The sequence below is a fragment of the Myotis yumanensis genome, unplaced genomic scaffold, assembly GCF_028538775.1.
Source record: "Myotis yumanensis isolate MYYU_CA2020_CCGP unplaced genomic scaffold, mMyoYum1.0.hap1 SCAF_9, whole genome shotgun sequence".
Taxonomy (NCBI): domain Eukaryota; kingdom Metazoa; phylum Chordata; class Mammalia; order Chiroptera; family Vespertilionidae; genus Myotis; species Myotis yumanensis.
In genome coordinates, this window is record NW_027223760.1 from 74281205 (window position 1) to 74298466 (window position 17262).

Sequence of the window (17262 nt, forward strand, 5' to 3'; positions counted from 1 at the left end):
AAGAAAAGCCCAAGAAACAACGAGGGTCATTACGGCCCCAAGAGAAGACTCCTGTATTAAAACCAGGCTGGCGGCGAGCACTCGTCTTCACATGAACTATATTTAAAGCACCGAAGGCCATCATTTTCCCTCAGCATGACCGCAGGGTGAGTTCTCCCAGGGAGCACCGGCCTCCGCTGGTGTTCCTTTCAAAGATGGCACCTCATATTACACACTTCATTTGATACATCTATGCGCTTCCTTTCTAATAAGAAACTTTGTGGATATTTTTTCCCCCTGACCTTCATCTCAATCATCTTTTTCAATCTACTTTCCTGGTATGGCCTGCAGTCCCATCATAAACCCTCAGCAGCCAGATCCCAGCACAACTCGGCTGCTGGCGGTAGTGTTGTCATGGCAACATCTGTCAGCATTAGCTCCAGACTTTCTTTAAAAATTAAAGTCTGCCGCAGAAATGCCACGGTTAATGAATTTTTGGTTATTCTGGCCTTTAAGGTCATGGAAGAACATCTAATAGCAATGCATATTAAAACATTAACCTTTTAGTTGGAGATTTATTTGCAAAGTGTGTGGGAGAAGTGTGTGGGACGAGCGGACTTGCCTTTTGAAGCAAAGGTAAGTGTTGTGTACTGCAAACTCAGGGGACCGAGCAAGTACTGGTTGTTGAAGCAGCCATTAAGAACAACCTCACCGGGGAAGGGGTCATTCCTTATAGAATGTGGAACCATCTGGAGGAGCAGCAAGTGTTGGCTTTTAAAATGCATCTTGCAGATACACTGGTAACATGTTTGTGTAGGACCAACTAAAGGCAATGTCAGCCGTTGGGGGAATAAAACAACAAACACAAATGTAATAACTAAACTTTTCTTGAAAGCCCCTGGTTTCTTTGTGCACCACTGCTAACACTTCCTGTGTTTGAAATTACATTGGCCTCTTTCAAAAAACACACACACACACCACAAACTTCACCTTCCATAAAATGAATTCTGTCAAGACTCAAAGTAATAACTGTGTGGTGACATTTCAGCGGCAGAAAGGATGGCCTCGAAAGGCCATGCCAATCCAATCCTGACTAATGACAGCTACAGCCAGCCTCTTAATTGATGCTTGGGACACAGTGGAGATTTTTTATGGTTTTACAACCAAACATCACACATCTAGCAAGGCAAGAGACCTTCCTTAGAAAACATAGCTTTTAATGTACCTTCGGTTACTGTGACCAGAAGAAGCTGTAAGTCTACATTAGAGAACAAAAATACATTCTATATGATCTTACTTTCTTAAGTAGAAGAAAGAGCATGAGGAAGGATTGACTTCATCCAAAGGTGCCAATTTTAAAAACAGGGAAGAGAGCCACTTTTAATGAGCTTAGGAAAATAGAACTGCTGTAAGCTGCCCCCTTTTATTATTATTTTTCAGTCGATATGAGGATGAAAAAATAAACATTTTCTCGCTGGAGAGGGTGGCTCACATAGTGAGCTCTGTATGTGTTGTCTTACATCATCTCTGGGTCTCAGCAGGTGCCTGACTCCTTCATACGACTTCCCAATTTGCATGGTACTTCACAAGGAATCTAAAATTTTTATTTTTTTCTGAAGTTCACCTATCTTTAGGGGATAAGATTTTTGAGAATAAAGAATTCTTCCAAATATCTATATACCCAACATTAAGGAAGCTGGTTTTAGTGATGGTTGGTGCTTGTACCATAAAGTTTATTAAATATTTTAAATATCACCTGTGGTTAAAAAGTTTATAATCTTTATATAATAGTCGATATGATATAGTAGGTACTTGGTAATTGGTAGCTAATAATATTATATTTTGGAAAAACAATGAACTTGGATTATGAAAAAAACAAAAACTTAGAATGGGTGTGAGAGGGGATCATGGAGAATCAACTGTCAAGCTTGTATTTAACACATGAACTTGTCTATTTCACATCTCCAATCTATAGCACAACATCAAATACCCTTGTTCAAAATCATGGGCATTATGAACAGTAAGCCTTACATCGAATAGTCTGGGTCATGGAATCAATGTGGTTTAAAGGCACAGGTGAAGATGAAGTCTGGGCTGCTATTCAAAATAAAAATTTGATGAGAACTTTTCAGAATTGAAGTAATTTATAAATCAATATCTGAACCTAACCAACATCTCCTTAACTCCCTGGTATCATCCATATGCATATATATATATATATATATATATATACACACACACACACACACACACACACACACACACACACACACATTAATATATATTTTTATTGATTTCAGAGAGGACGGGAGAGGGAGAGAGAGATATAGAAACATCAATGATGAGAGAGAACCATTGATCAGCTGCCTCCTTCACACCCCTTACTGGGGATTGAGCCCGCAATCTGAGCATGTGCCCTGACTGGGAATTGAACCTTGACCTCCTGGATGCTCAACCACTGAACCACACCAACCAGGCTCCATACAATTTTAAAATCAATTTTCTTCTTAATTAAACTGTAGTCAAAAATCCAACTGTGTCTTTCCCTTCCTCTGTTAAGGCCAAGGTGGGTGGATAGATCCTATTCTGACACCAGGTGAAAATGCCCCATTGGCATTGGGTTACTGCGATCTCGCGTGATTCTGACAGTGACAGTTCAGAAGCAGGGAGTCAGCACTCCCCAGTCTAAGTCCGGCCAGAGGCACTTCCAGGAGGAACTCAGTCTGCAGGACGCATTTCTTGTTTCTCCTCCAGGACTTGGTCCAGTCTATGACTTTCAATGGAAAATAAAATTATGTTTCTTGAGTCATTCTTCATTTGTATTTTTCATCACTATCTTGCCCTATTATTTATTTTTCTACTAATTAATAAACTGTAGATTTGACAGATGACCTACTCTTTTTCCCAGCAAAATGACCTAAAATACCAACAGCAAGAAACACCACTTTCATTTCTCTAGTTATTTCATCCAGGCTATGTAATGTTGGGAAACAGGGAGATTGGCTGCCTTCTTTGAACAGATTCTATAAAGGCTGTAGTATACAGCACCCCGATTAAAAGTCTTGGGAGACATTTTAACTGTATTTCATAAGTAAGTGTTTCACTCCCCATCGGCATTTTGAATTACATTTTCCTTGGTATTAGTTTATGCTTTCACAGGTGTTACACAATCCAATTCCACATGGTGCATATAGAGCTCATCCCAGTTTGCATGAGGTGTGGTTTCATTGGCCTTAACCAACCTACACAGCTAATATTGTAAGAAATCAATATGTAGACGCAACCAACGAAATTATTTTCGTTCTTTTTATCACCTGCAGGTTGGTCTCTAATTGAAGGCACATCTCTAGCAGTCGCAGGTAGAGCACCACATTAATACTAGTAGTTTTGATTATTTGCAATTTCTACAACCTACCTACCACGAATGGGAGAGTATCAGAAAGAATCAAGGCACCCTTTCTTTTTAAAGAAGGTAGATAAGATCAGCTCTCTGGATATCTTTCTTTTCAAAAATAAAAGAGAATAGAGTTTCACTGTCAAAGGAACAAAGGTTATTTGAACCTGTCAGGTATGGCGGTGATTTAGCACAAGTGAAGCATGGATGAGAAGGGAGAAATGGGATCATGAGATGAGCATGGCGGTGGCAGGGGTGGCTGGCGGTGGGTGGAGGGAGGTGGTGCTCACCACTGCCCCCTCTGGCTCCTCAGCCTGGGTGTCCTCAGCAGGTGCAGCAGCAAGGGGCTCCTCTGCTCTCGGCTCTGTTGGTGGAGCCTGTTCAGACTCAGCCTTTCATTGTTTGTTTTGAGAGTTAGAGGAAAAAGACGCAACATATGAATAGATAGCAGTACAGAATATCGGACAAATAAGACTTCATCATCCCACAGGCAACTAGCTTCACCAAATCTGTGCTGGGAAAAAGCCCTACACTTGGCATCATGGGCCTTTACCGAATTGGAAAGTCTAGGAATGAACGCTACCAACTTCTCTCTCTCTCTCTCTCTCTTTTTTTTTTTGCCATCATTGAGGACTGTCATTTCCCTTGAAGTTAGGACAAGACTTACCATTTTGGCTATTCATTTTACTTACAATATTTAGGCTACTCACTTCCTATGGCATCTCTAAGAGATGCTAAAATGGCACCTTGAGTCACCATTGCCAGCTGGAAGACGTGAGAAAGAGCTCACAGGGGACACACAGTTCTGGGAACTCCCAGCTCTACCGCTTTGCATTAGACCAGAAAATGGAGGGGTCATCCCAACATGTAGATCAAAATGCATTAACTTGCACAGGATAGTAATCTCCGTGGTATCCATTAGACCTTTCTAATTGTGTGGAAAACAGGGAGGTTTTCATCCCTGTTGCATAGACATCATCCTGATTCCAGCTCCTACAGTCTCTCAGCTCTAGACTGTTTTGGTTTTAAAATTAGCAATATTAAATAATGATGGGCCGTTAAAAACACCACAGCCAGTGCATGTTACTATGGCTACTGAAATTGTTCTCATTTTCAATTCTGATTAATATAAATAAGCATATTTATTTAGCAGGACTTTTTTTTGATTGCATGGGTGGCCATTTGAGGGCACATTAAGATTTTTTCCATCAGAACATTTAAACTGTAAGAGTTTTCCAGTGTTTTTTAGAGGACCAAGAAGTCACCAGTAAATACTCTGAGTGGAGAAATCAGTAACTCTGTCAGATATTCACCATAAGCAATCAAAAGTCACCTTTAGCTCTATGCCCCCACCTAAGCTCATCATGACAAGTTCCATGGGGAAGTGATGGGGAAGTTATGCTGTGATTAGAGGAAATGAATAATGAATAGCTTAGTGTTAGATAAACAAAGTATTTGTCTTGTGGCCGCCGCAAAATCCTCCACTGCAATGCACGCCATGATCACAATGCCTTTCTCTTTAAAGGGCGGAATAAAAGGAAGGACACATTGGTAGATAAGTGTGCAGAAATTTGATATTTTATGTGCTTTTATAACCTTTAAGAGGTATTCTAATACAATTTTTAAGAGAGAATAAAATAAAATTCAACTAATATATTCTCAGAAGTTCCTTATGGGAAAAGATTTCTCTCAAAAGAATGACCTTCATAATGGAACAAGTTTTCATAGCAGCAGATACTGTAAGTCAAGATGATTTTCTTTGAGAGCATGCTATCAAATGACCTACACACGAAGGACAGGCAGGGCGACCTGACAAACCAGGAAGCGTTCTACCTGCAGGAGGGCTGTCCCTCTGGGAGCTGACTCTATGAGATGAAGAAGTCTGAAGCCCGACGCGGAGCCAAGAGAAGTTTCAAAGGATGAGATAAATACATACCATGTGCCTTAAAAATAAAAGTTAAGATAGCTTAAAATGAATAAACGATTTGCATCAGAGCCTGGGTTTCTTGGAAGTCTGAAGTAGCTTTATGTGAGGCAAGATAAGTAGGGTGAGTTTATAAATGAGTCCAATTGCATTTGCTTGCTGAAATCAAACAACGCAACGGAGGCATAGCATGAAGAGGACGTCAAACCAAATATGTCCCCACAAGTCACAACATTTCCCCTCTAATATCTCACCAGTATTACAACATAGCATTGCAACCTAACACCTAAAATTCGGAGGGGGGGGGGGGGGTAAGTGAATATAACTCACTGAATGATGAGTAAGGATGGAACAGGATACAACATGACTGTACATAAAATCAGCTACTCAACTTTGGAAACACAAGTCGCCCTTCCATTCCTTCTAAGGTAATGTAAAATTGTAAATATTCTATAAAGATAGAAAGGAAAACCCAGGCAAAGTGGGAATGACATCTCAGAAAAAGATCTAAAACAGGCATCAGAATTGTGCCTGCGTTCAACCCCTTTCTCCTATAGGCTGCATCCCTTGACAGACATTGCAAATGGGCGGAATCCTTGCCCTCCCCAGTTAGGAGCACTGGTAATGATTTCCTATCATTTGCTCAATTAGCCATCATCATACATTAGAGGAGAAGATACTCTTCGCATTTATTAAGGCAGCAGGATGCCGCAATGGTTAGTTCAGAACCTCAGAAATGGAAATATTCCTTTAGAACAAAACTAGTAGTGTAAACTTGGCCCAGACTTTCTGATCTCCTCTGTGAGAAGACGGAAGGTGAGTCAATGCAGAGGAAGAGGGATGGATCCAAGAGTGGGGCTAAGAGTCTAATCACATTCCAATATGTCATTTGCCTTCTAGTCTTACTTCTCCAATCTTGGGAGAACTAACGTTGTGAAAACTGCAAAGGACCAAGAAGGTAATTCTGAGCCCCGGGCAAGGTGTGCAGATTCCAAGGGTTTAAACCAGCACTCAAACAAGGTGCTGTGGGGCTGTGCAATGCAGTCTGGGAAGGTGTGCCACTGACTACCAACTTCAACCTCCACCTCGCTCAGAACAGCCAATGATCAAATGCTGGGAAACTGCCCTGCTCCTGGGAACATCCTGTATGATCATATCTCACCAGGAGATGCAGGCTCACTGTGCTTTCCTAGTTCCCCACAGGGAGAGCCAATGCCTGCAGCACATGCAACGCTCGACATGACAAGCTGGGCTCCCCAATGGAAAGAAGGTGCAAGATACTTCCTTCAGAGACTACATCTCAAGAGAAGGGAAGGCCAGGCAAGAAGTTCCTTGAAGCAGCTGTCGGCAGTAGGAAGATGCTCAGAGAAACTTTAAAAACACTGGGTTCTATGACTGGACTTTTTTTCAATTAAAAAAATATTTTTATTGATTTCAGAGAGGAAGGGAGAGGGAGAGATAGAAACATCAATGATGAGAGAGAATCATTGATTGGCTGCCTCCTTCATGCCCCCTACTGGGGATCAAGCCCACAGGCATATTCCCTGACTGGGAATCAAACTGTGACCTCCTGGTTCATAGATTGAAGCTCAACCACTGAGCTACACCAGCTGGGCATCAAAGTAATAGGTGTAAGTTTATGATGCACTGTCTTTCCTTTATACCAGTATTTCCCCATTTTTCTTAACCCATTCACAACTGACAGTGAAAAGTCTCACCCTCCAGTATCAGTATCATCACCCAGGCTGAGAACCACCAATAAACATAAAACATGGGTCTTTCTGGTGCCATTATTAACACCAATGTAATTTGTATTTTAAACATTTCAATCTTTATTTGAAAGTCTCATAGACTCTACCTTTCATTTGGTTACCCAAAAGGCAGAAGTATGACAATCCATGACAAGCTATTAGAGACACACTTGCCTTTGAAAACATATCAAATGAACTGTTAAGACAAACTTCTCAGAATAAAATTCCTTACTTAGAAGTATAATCATCTAAAACCAAAAATTCTACTTAAATCCAATTCCAAGCTCCCAGTGTAAAAGCCAGGAGCTGGGATAATTATATACTTTTTCCATGGAAAGCCAGTGAGCTACAAATAGCCCTTGTGTACTAATCCTCAAAGATTCAAAATCCTCTGTAGTGTATCAATGACAAACTGACAAGTGATATAACTCAAATTTCATCATTTAACTTAATTACTGAGCTAGAAATGCTAACTGCAACAACCATCATGTAGGATTTCCTCAAAGATCAGGAGTAACTCTGCTTCCTACTCACCCTCTAGCTAATCTTTTCTTTCATCTCATCTCTCGTCAAAGTAGGAATCACGTCTCTACTATGCATTACTTCTACAATTCGCAAAAAGACCGGACATAAGAAATGAGGTAGCTTCAGGTTCAAGAAAAAGCAACGATCTATTGTGAAACATGAATTCCTGAGGTGATTTCATTTTCAATCCTGTAGCTTAAGTTATATTCCCGCGGAAACATCCATGTCCTTGATGGATTGATGGCGTCCCACTGAAGCCCATAATCAGGAGACCGGATTTGTGCAATCTCTGTGCCTTTATAAATAGAAGCAGCCACATTCAAAGTCACACTGAGATTTTTCAGAAGCTTTCCTTCCTATTTTCTAGAAAAGAGGGGCTGTAGAAACTACATTCTGAATATTCAAGCTCCAGATAACTTAGATTTATCAACCTTAGAACATCCGGTAGTAACTATCAACTTCCCCAAAACACAAACCAAAATCAACTTACCAAGTTGCAGATCATATTCTGGTCTGTCTGCATTGTAAATAAGGAAGTGTCCTGGGGCTGAAAATCAAGGAGAAAATAAAAGATTAAAAGTATTAAGGTTCTAGCTAATTTGCTATAAAACAACGAAGATATCATTTAAATTAGTTCTCATCAACTTTGTCAATAAGCACACTATAAAGTTTTAAAGTCTCTTTGTATTATAGTCAGAAAAGCAAAAAATGAAAAGAGTAGTTTTAACAGTAGTTATTCTAAATATAAATCTGAGCTAGCAGAATATGAGGCTATGACGAGAGACATTAAATAAAGGTCAATGTCCTCAGGGGTGTCTTTGGTCTCCAGCTTGTCCTCTGGACATCTATACCGACTTAGAATTTAGTGGCTGTAAACCACAAATTTAAACTTTTCAAATGTTGTAAGCTCAATCTTATTATCATACCTAAGTGTGACTTCTACAGGTTAATGATGAGCCATAACTTAAAAAACTTCAAGACTTGGGCACTAATAGCATTTATATCTTAACTATAATATTGCCACAGATTGTCCGGATGGCTATGGTGGAACAATATCAGAGGAAGGGCATGAAGCAGAGGGGAGGGGAGGACTGTGGAGGTAGGAGGCCGGAAGTGTTTTTATGTCCTTACCTTCCAGAGAAATGAGTCAATAGATAATGCTTTAGAAATCAAAGAGTAACATTATAAGAAAGTCATGCATCCATATGGGGGGGAGGAAGGGATGGGGATTGTGAAACCAGAGAATCTGTTAAAAAAATGTAGTGAAATATTTACCTCTAAGAAGCAGGAAATGGAGAGGGAATATGATGATCAGAAGTTTTTAAAGAAAAAACTCTTATAGCCCCACCTGTGTGGCTCAGTGGTTGAGGGTTGACCTATATGACCTGGGAGATCAAAGTTTGATTCCTGGTCAGGGCACATGCCCAGGCTGTGGGCTTGATCCCCAGTAGGGGGCGTGCAGGAGGCAGTCGATCAATGATTCTCTCTCATCATTGATGTTTCTATCTCTCTATACCTCTCCCTTCCTCTCTGAAATCAATAAAAATATTTTAAAAAGAAAAAATAACCCTTATAAAATTTTGTACTCTTTAAGTTACAACTGATAAAAATAAAAAATTTTAAATGAGAAATGAATAATTCTTATGACTCAAACTTTCAAGAGTTTTATGCAGCTGGAAGCGATGCACAATCCTTTCTCTATGTCTGTCTGTATCTGTATTTGGGTGTGGGTGTGTGTGAGTGGGTTTTTATCTTTTTATAGGTAACATGGGGGAAAGTAATCAAACTTTTGAATGAAGAAATTCTAAATGTTAAAATTTGAAATTTTTCATGTCTAATATTCTGAGACAAAGCATTAATCACAGACAAGCTTCTGTTTGAAGTCTCCCTTCAAGGTTTCCAGACCTTAATCCACGAGCGCCATAGCCACGTGGTCTGCCTGTTATGTGGGTTACAGCTGTGCATCTGGCAGGACATATACAGTGAATGGGACCGTCCGTCTTGTGGCTCCTCTCCCATGGATTTGCAAGGAAAATACTGCCTTAGAGAGCCAACCTATGATATCTGATCTTCCACTTGCTCCTTTCTGGAGAACCATTGAAGAGGGATGGTTCTGTGTAGTATGTCTCATATGAATCTTTATAAAAAGGCTCCTAAAATGTATCATATTTTCTAAAAACCAATTTCATCAGTTCAAAAGGATCCCATCTCCTCTTTTCAAACAGTTGAATCTAATGGATCTCTCAGATCAGGCCAACTTCGATTTTCTAGTAGGGGAATCAGTAGAAGGCAGGAGCCCACAGTATAGCTAATCATATTAATAATAGCTAAGTACAGTCATGGAAGACTCAATATGTGCTAGGCTGCTGGACATATCCCATTTAATAGTCAAAATACCTGTACAATGTTGAAAATACTACTGTTTCCATTACTGAATTTGTAAGTAATGGAATTTTGTGCTGACACAATCATTACGCCATACCAGTGACACTAAGGTCCTTGTTTTAAAAATTTGCATTATTCTCAACAGATGGATTTTGCCAGCAAGTTGATTACTTACCTGGGTGAATCCATTAAATGAACCATCAGAAGCCTAAACAGAAATAGAAATCAGAGTACATTATTTTTTTCATCAATTTTGTAGGATCAGTGAATGCCCATTAGATAAGTTGGAAAATAATGACCACCATAATTTTTAAAATAATATAAGAGGTGTAAGTGCTTAGGGAATGTAAAAGGCTGAACTGTATTATTTTAAATAGGCTGACCAAAAAAAAAAAAAGAAAGCTATTTTTACAATTAATGCTGGTGTATGGCTCAGTGCTAACAAAAACCCACTTGCTTAATAATGAGAAGATTATTCTGGAGAAGAGCCATAAGGCATTAAATAGCTCTTTTTTTCCAGGATATTGATAGAACCTAGAAGAAGCATTTTTAGTATTTTTCTAACACATCATTTTGTTAGATTTTTTTATGACAACTGTCACTAGATTCTACAGTTTTCGGCTTGGATAGAAACATTTCATGTGTACTTATTGGGGTAACCACTTAGAAACAGTAAATTAGTATGTTCTACATATTTTTCATAATTAAACAGTAAAAATAAAAAGTAAACGGATAAATAGACTTTCATTAATTCCAACATAATCATTGTTTTTCTTGTTCTTTCTTTTTTAAAAACACATTTTTATTGATTTCAGAGAGGAAGGGAGAAGGAGAGAGAGATAGAAATATCAATGATGAGAGGAATCATTTATTTGGCTGCCTCCTGCATGCCCCCTACTGGGGATCGAGTCCCCAACCCGGGTAATTGCCCTTGACAGGAATCAAACCTGGGACCATTCAGTCTACAGGCCAATGCTCTATTCATTGAGCCAAACCAGCTAGGGCGCTTTCTTTCTTTCTTTGGTCAACCTATTTGTGTTTGGTTTGCACAGATTTCAGGAGGTAAGAGGTACATGAATGACAGTCTGTCAGGGAGATAGGCAGGCCTCAGAGAAGACAGTGATGGACAGTGAAGTGGGCGGAAACATTAGGAAAAATAGAACCTACAGAAGTCTTTGTCTAGTCTATACTACATACTGGGTAAGTACCTCTTCTTTATCAGCCCCCATTTCTTGGTACAACAATCCATATCTCTGATTAGCAATTTCATCTTCAGATAAATCTGAGTTGTTGTTGCCATCATCTTGGGGACTAGGAGAACTCTCGGTGCTAACATTCTGGGAGGTTCCCAGAAACAAAAGTCTAACTGTCTCTTGGCTTTGTTCCCAGCAGCTATCAATGGCTTGTTCCTCACATACATCTGCCAGGAAGTCCACTTGCAGCCCTTTCTTGCTCTCAACTACATCTAAATGTTCCCAGAATTTATCTAAGCCTCCCATATCATGGATAAGCCAGTGGTTAATAGGATCAAGACAACTGGCAAATCCACTTGCTTGTCCATCTGGTCTACCAGAGAATTCCAATATATCCGTATTATTCATTGCTGAATCCAAAGTTGGCTGCAAGATTTGACCTGGATCTGTTCCCCAAGAGTCTGTTTTCGCGATTCGTGGCAAGTTAATGGTATGACTACAGTTCCCAGCCACTGTACTTGCAGACCCCTCTATTAATGAATCTTCTGCCTTACACAAACACCAGTCTCTTCTGTTTGCATTCATCTCCAGAGCATAATTAAGATCTGTCCTAGACCGAGCTGCCAATTCATGTTTCATTGATAAATAAGCAGCCTGATTTCCATCCCTATCATCTTCAGGTGCATGTAACACAGGCTCACATTGAATCTCTTCAGCATCTGTACCCCCCTGTGCTGAATGATATATCGTAGCATGGTTAGGAGGGTCTACTAAATTTTTCTTTATAGCTTTTCTAGATAAATCCCATCCCTCAGGGCTGGCATCTTCAATATTATGCTCAGAGTCTGTCTGGAGAGGCAGATTCAAACAATCTGTGTGATTGCCAGGCTTGCCTCCTGAGCCTTCTATAATTTCACAATTACTTGTTATTACTTGAATCCTCTCATCTAGCACTTTGTCTCTGTCGGTAAATTCATCTGCCATGTCTTTTTCTGATATGTCAATTTTCTCAAAATACCTTTCATTGGTCTTTACAATTTCCTTACACCTAACTCTTAGATCTTTCCTAGTTTCCTCTTCACTGATTTTTAAGGTCTCTTGGTCTCGCTTTCCTATTGTCTTAAGAAGATCAACCATCCCGCTTCCTGTACTTTCACACGCTTTCTCTTCACATCCCTCTGTACCTTCTAGTGTCTTGATAGCAATAGCTCCAATGTCTACCTTTCCACATGTCTCCACACCTGCCCACACAGAATCTTCTGTCTTCTGTTTCTCTTCCTCTTCTTCTGACTTTTTAAGATCTTCTTGACTTTCGTTGATGAGGCCACCAGTTTCCATGGCTGGCATCTCTGAGTCAGGTAAGTCATAAGGCTGCTCCGTCTCCATACAAGCAACAATGGCACATTCAGCCTCAGGCATGGGCTTTGGGGACAGTTGTCCATCTCCACATGGAGGGGCTGGCCCTGGGACATGCTCCCCCTGTTGGGCTACAGTGTGCCCGTCAGCAGAAGGAAACATCCCGGTGGGTAATCCCATGTCTTGCTCTGCTTCAGAGAGACATGCAGAGTCCTCCTGGGACCCACCGGAGGTAGTTTTCTGGCTGACTCTCTCTGTACTAGCATCAGGGCCCCAAATAAATGCGCCTAGGTCAATCTGAGATCTTTGAATTTCTTCGGCCAACCCACTCTCTGGAGTTTCCTCCATGACCAGGTTACACAAGGAAAGACTTTTTGAAGAGTCAGTCTTTAGAGTATGCAGAACAGCAAAGGAAAAAAAAAAAACACAAGATGAAATAGATCATGGTAAGAGTTGATGAGAAACACAAAGTTCTTTAGTAGGGTAGCACCAGTTAAACAAAACTAGAGAGTATTAAATTAAATAAGTGACTTAAGGTTACATCTGTGACTAGCAATGCCACAAGAAAAAAAAAAAAGCTTATTGTAGGTAATATACCATGTATATAATGCAGATTAAATTTTTTAAAATCCAGAATTTTCTGGATATTTACCTACCGGCTGGACCAAATCAGCGCTTGTCTGTATAAGTAAAAAAAAAAAAAAAGTAATAATAGAAATCATAAGACAAGAGAAAAACAAAATGCTCATACATTAAAATCCCATGCTCTCCAGAGTCAATGTTCTGCTAACGGCTGTGGCTTTCACTGGTTTGAGATGAAATTTTATAGGAATGAGTTCGGTCCCAATACGGTCGAGATTACCAGTAAACCACTGAAACATACAGAAAGCCTCTGCCATTTTCTAGTATCAGCAACGTTTTATGGCTATTCCATGACTGTTGCTCTAGCAGACTCTGAAATACAAAGTTTAACATAAATCAGCATGAGAACAGCAGCAAGCTCTAGCAACCACGAAATTACCCAGCACCACCTGCTCTGACACAATATCAGGGTAAAGTCTTCCCCAACCAGCCTGCACTTGGTTCTGCCTTTGAGGTGGTTTTTGGATGGAGGATGATCTGATACTAGCTACTCTGACTGCCTGGAGGGTTCTCCTCAGGTTCTCCCCCCATCCTACGAGCTTTGTCTGGATACAAAGAAACAACACTGGGGAGTGGAGAGGATCAAGAAATGGAGTAATTATGTCCAGGGAGCTATTATTTCGCAATCTTGTCACTTCTACCATATCTACCAGGTTTGCCCTCCAAAATAGTCAATGTTCATTATAGATGATACTTTCCCCCTCACCATATCCTTTCCAGGCAGGGAAAGAAAAATATGATATAGCTCCAACTAAAGATACGAAATACTGGAATAACAAAAAAGTAGCATTTTCCTCTTACTCTCCATGAATATTAACACAAAGTTGAGACTAGAATTCCAATGTCCTGAATACCAATCCATGCATCCCTTTTTGCAAATATACAAGTCAAACATTGTATAGCTCTTGTCTTAAGAGCTTCCCCTGATGCTTTAAGGATCCTACGTAAACTATAACCCTGCTCCTGCGGCAGGGACTGGAATAGCCAGGGTTTTGTTTTTAGGGAAGAAAGTAGCAATGCCACTTTGGAAGCCCACAGGCTCATGAAGAGCTAGATCTTCCAAACTTTCCTGTTGCTGAATCACTAAAAAAAAAAAAGAAAGAAAGAAAGAAAAGAAAACATGAAACTCAAGTTGAGTTCTAAAGATGAAATGACCAGAGCTGTTCTAAGACAGCGTAGTAGACCAAGGCTCTAGCCCGAGGGATGTGAGGCTCTGTATGGATGTAGCCAATCTTCTAATTTCATACCACAGAGGCTGCCATCACAAAGCTCTGTTTGCGTCTTTTTCTCAGCTCTGAATTCTGGAAGCACGCATCCTTGCACTTCTACCTTTTATTGATACATCCAGACACTGGGCTAAATATTCTACAAACAGTATCTCTCTCAATCCTCACATAACACTCTGCAGTAGGTATCATAAGGTAGGTATCTCTTACGCTACAGATGAGAGAAGCTGAGGCTGAAAGACTTTTAGAAATTGCTCAAAGTCTTATTGCTATAAGTAATAGAGTCTGGACTCAAATCCAGGGTTGTCTGGCTCTGAAGCTCAAATTCTTATTGATTATGCTTCATTAAAAAGAAAAATGAGGCCCTAGCCGGTTTGGCTCAGTGGATAGAGCGTCAACCTGCAGACCAAAGGGTCCAGGGTTCGATTCCGGTCAAGGGCACATACCTCGGTTGCAGGCTCCTCCCCAGCCCAGGCCTGGTCGGGGCTCATGCAGGAGGCAACCAATCTATGTGTCTTTCTCACATTGATATTTCTCTCTATCTTTTCCTCTCTCTTCCACACTCTCTAAAAGTCAATGGAAAAATATCCTTGGGTGAGGATAAAAAAGAAAAGAAAAGAAGAGAAAATGGTTCCCTATGCAGAGTAGCCAATGCTTTACAGTTTCCCATTTATACTTTTCTTGTGCTCTATAAGCAATAACCAATGTGCACATCCTTCACTACAGTACTTCTTCCAGCCACCAATAATCCCAGGAAGAAGCATCAAGGGGCATCTCAAACTCTTGCTCTTCCAGGAGCCTGGCACATGGGCACCCTTCTCCTCACCATTATTTCTAGTGCTGGTAATACCTGGGACCATCAGGGGACTCCATCATTGTTTAAAATGTTTGGGCCTTCTTTCCTTTACAGATGAAATAAAATATAACAAGGTTTCTAAATGTCCAGGGAGCCAGATACATCAACATGCAGAATTCTTAGCACTCTTACCGTCCATAAGTCCCAGGGCAATGTCTGAAAGCAAAGAGACAAAAATACTGTTAGTATACAAATCCCACGCATGTAACAATTACTGAGATGATAAATGTTCTTGAAATAAAATAATAAGCATTTTGAAGCATTTAGGACAGCACTGTTCAACAGAACACTCTTTGGTGATAACAACGTTCCCTATCTGTGCTGTCCAATATGGTAGCCACTAGTCACACGTGGCTACTGTGAACTTGAAAGGTGCTAGTGTAACAGAACCAAATTTTTCATTTTACACAATTTTATTTTATTTAAATTTAAACAGCTAAATGTGCCTCGTGCTACTATATTGGATAGCGCAGTTCTACCAATATGCCTTTTGCTATACAAGTAGGAAACTGTATCTGAAACATGGTGAACAGTATTACTTTAATACACACACATATTAAATGATGTAAACAAGGTATCTAGATACCAGTTTATCACATCTTCAAGGAAATGTGCAGATCCTAATTATTGCTAATGCTATTTCCTCTTTCCCCTACACCCGTGGTCGGCAAACTGCGGCTCTCGAGCCACATGCGGCTCTTTGGCCCCTTGAGTGTGGCTCTTCCTAAGCCTTAGGAGTACCCTAAATAAGTTAATAACAATGTACCTACCTATATAGTTTAAGTTTAAAAAATTTGGCTCTCAAAAGAAATTTCAATCGTTGTACTGTTGATATTTGGCTCTGTTGACTAATGAGTTTGCCGACCACTGATCTAGACGAGCCTCAACTGCTGACTGGGCACTTCAAGTCTCTGCCACGTATCTGTTCCATGCCAGTAGCTACCTCAGGAATGTCCTCATGGAGATGACAGAAGCACAAGAAAAAGAAAGGCCTCTCGAGGTGTAGACTTAGAAGCACCATACTTGCACCCAAAGCCAGGCACATGGTCAAGTCCAGAGACAGAGGCAGAGGACACTTCAAAGTTAAATGCCCCAGGGGGTGGATGCATAGAGGGTAAAGGATCATTCAACCCATCAGCAAGACCTATCAATTCTACCTTAGAAATACTTTCCACACCTGTCCAATACTCCTTCTATCTTATTGCTACCACCACTTCAGTTCATCATGATCTCTCTTACCTATCACCACCTGACTGCTCTGTCCAAATCTTTCTTGTCCATTCCTTCTCAGACCATTCTCAATGCAGCAACGAGAATAAACTTAAAAGAAAACCTGCTCTGACCACTCATTTAATTAAGTCTGCCAAATGGTTTCCTATTGTTCTCAGGATTAAGGTGAAAATCCTGAGTAAGGCCTGAATTGTTTTCAATTTTCAATTGAGGGGTTATTTTAAAGCAAATAGGTGAACCCGGTGAAAGGGAGAAAGAGAGTGAAGAGGGAGTGTGGGAAAGAGAAGCTTTGTAATGACTTCCATGGGAGGACAGCCTGGGACCCTGTCTCCAACCTCATCTCCTTCCATCCTTTCTTTCACTTTATGGTTGGAACATATCATAATTCCCCAACTTGTACACTATTTCAAGCCTCTGGGGTCTTACTTGGACTGCTCTGTGTCCAAGCAGAGAAGTAGAGGTCTCTATACCTCCTTTTGGTACGGCTTGAAAACCCTCTGCCTTATGCCCTAAAAAAAAAGAGAGGAGAAGAGTGTAGATTGGTTTGGCTCAGTGGATAGAGCGTTGGCCTGTGGATTAGAGGGCCGGCAGTTTGATTCCAGCCAAGGACGAGGGGGAGGGGCTTTTTGGAGAGGAGAGAGGGAGGGGCTTTTTGGAGAGGAGAGAGGGAGGAGCTTTTTGGAGAGGAGCAGGTTTTTGGAGAGGAGAAGGCTCTGACTGAACCCACGTGCTTGGTGTGAGCCTGTTCTCACTGCACCACCCCACCTGCCCTGCATCTCTGCACAGCCTGGTTGGTGTCTG

At 40.6% G+C, this 17262-nt stretch overlaps 1 protein-coding gene across 2 annotated transcripts in view; it reads right to left on the reverse strand.

Annotated features, from left to right (window-relative positions):
* Positions 1 to 17262, reverse strand: part of AMPH (amphiphysin) — a 143421-nt gene that overhangs the window by 15485 nt on the left and 110674 nt on the right. Inside the window, exons 13-17 of one of the 2 annotated variants that reach the window (XM_070424725.1) lie at positions 15364 to 15387; positions 13164 to 13187; positions 10134 to 10166; positions 8064 to 8120; positions 3664 to 3765 (exon numbers count right to left, since the gene is read on the reverse strand). In XM_070424725.1, the coding sequence (XP_070280826.1) occupies positions 3664 to 3765; positions 8064 to 8120; positions 10134 to 10166; positions 13164 to 13187; positions 15364 to 15387 (240 nt within the window). The remainder of the gene's footprint in view (positions 1 to 3663; positions 3766 to 8063; positions 8121 to 10133; positions 10167 to 13163; positions 13188 to 15363; positions 15388 to 17262) is intronic. The other variant, XM_070424726.1, reaches the window with a different exon arrangement.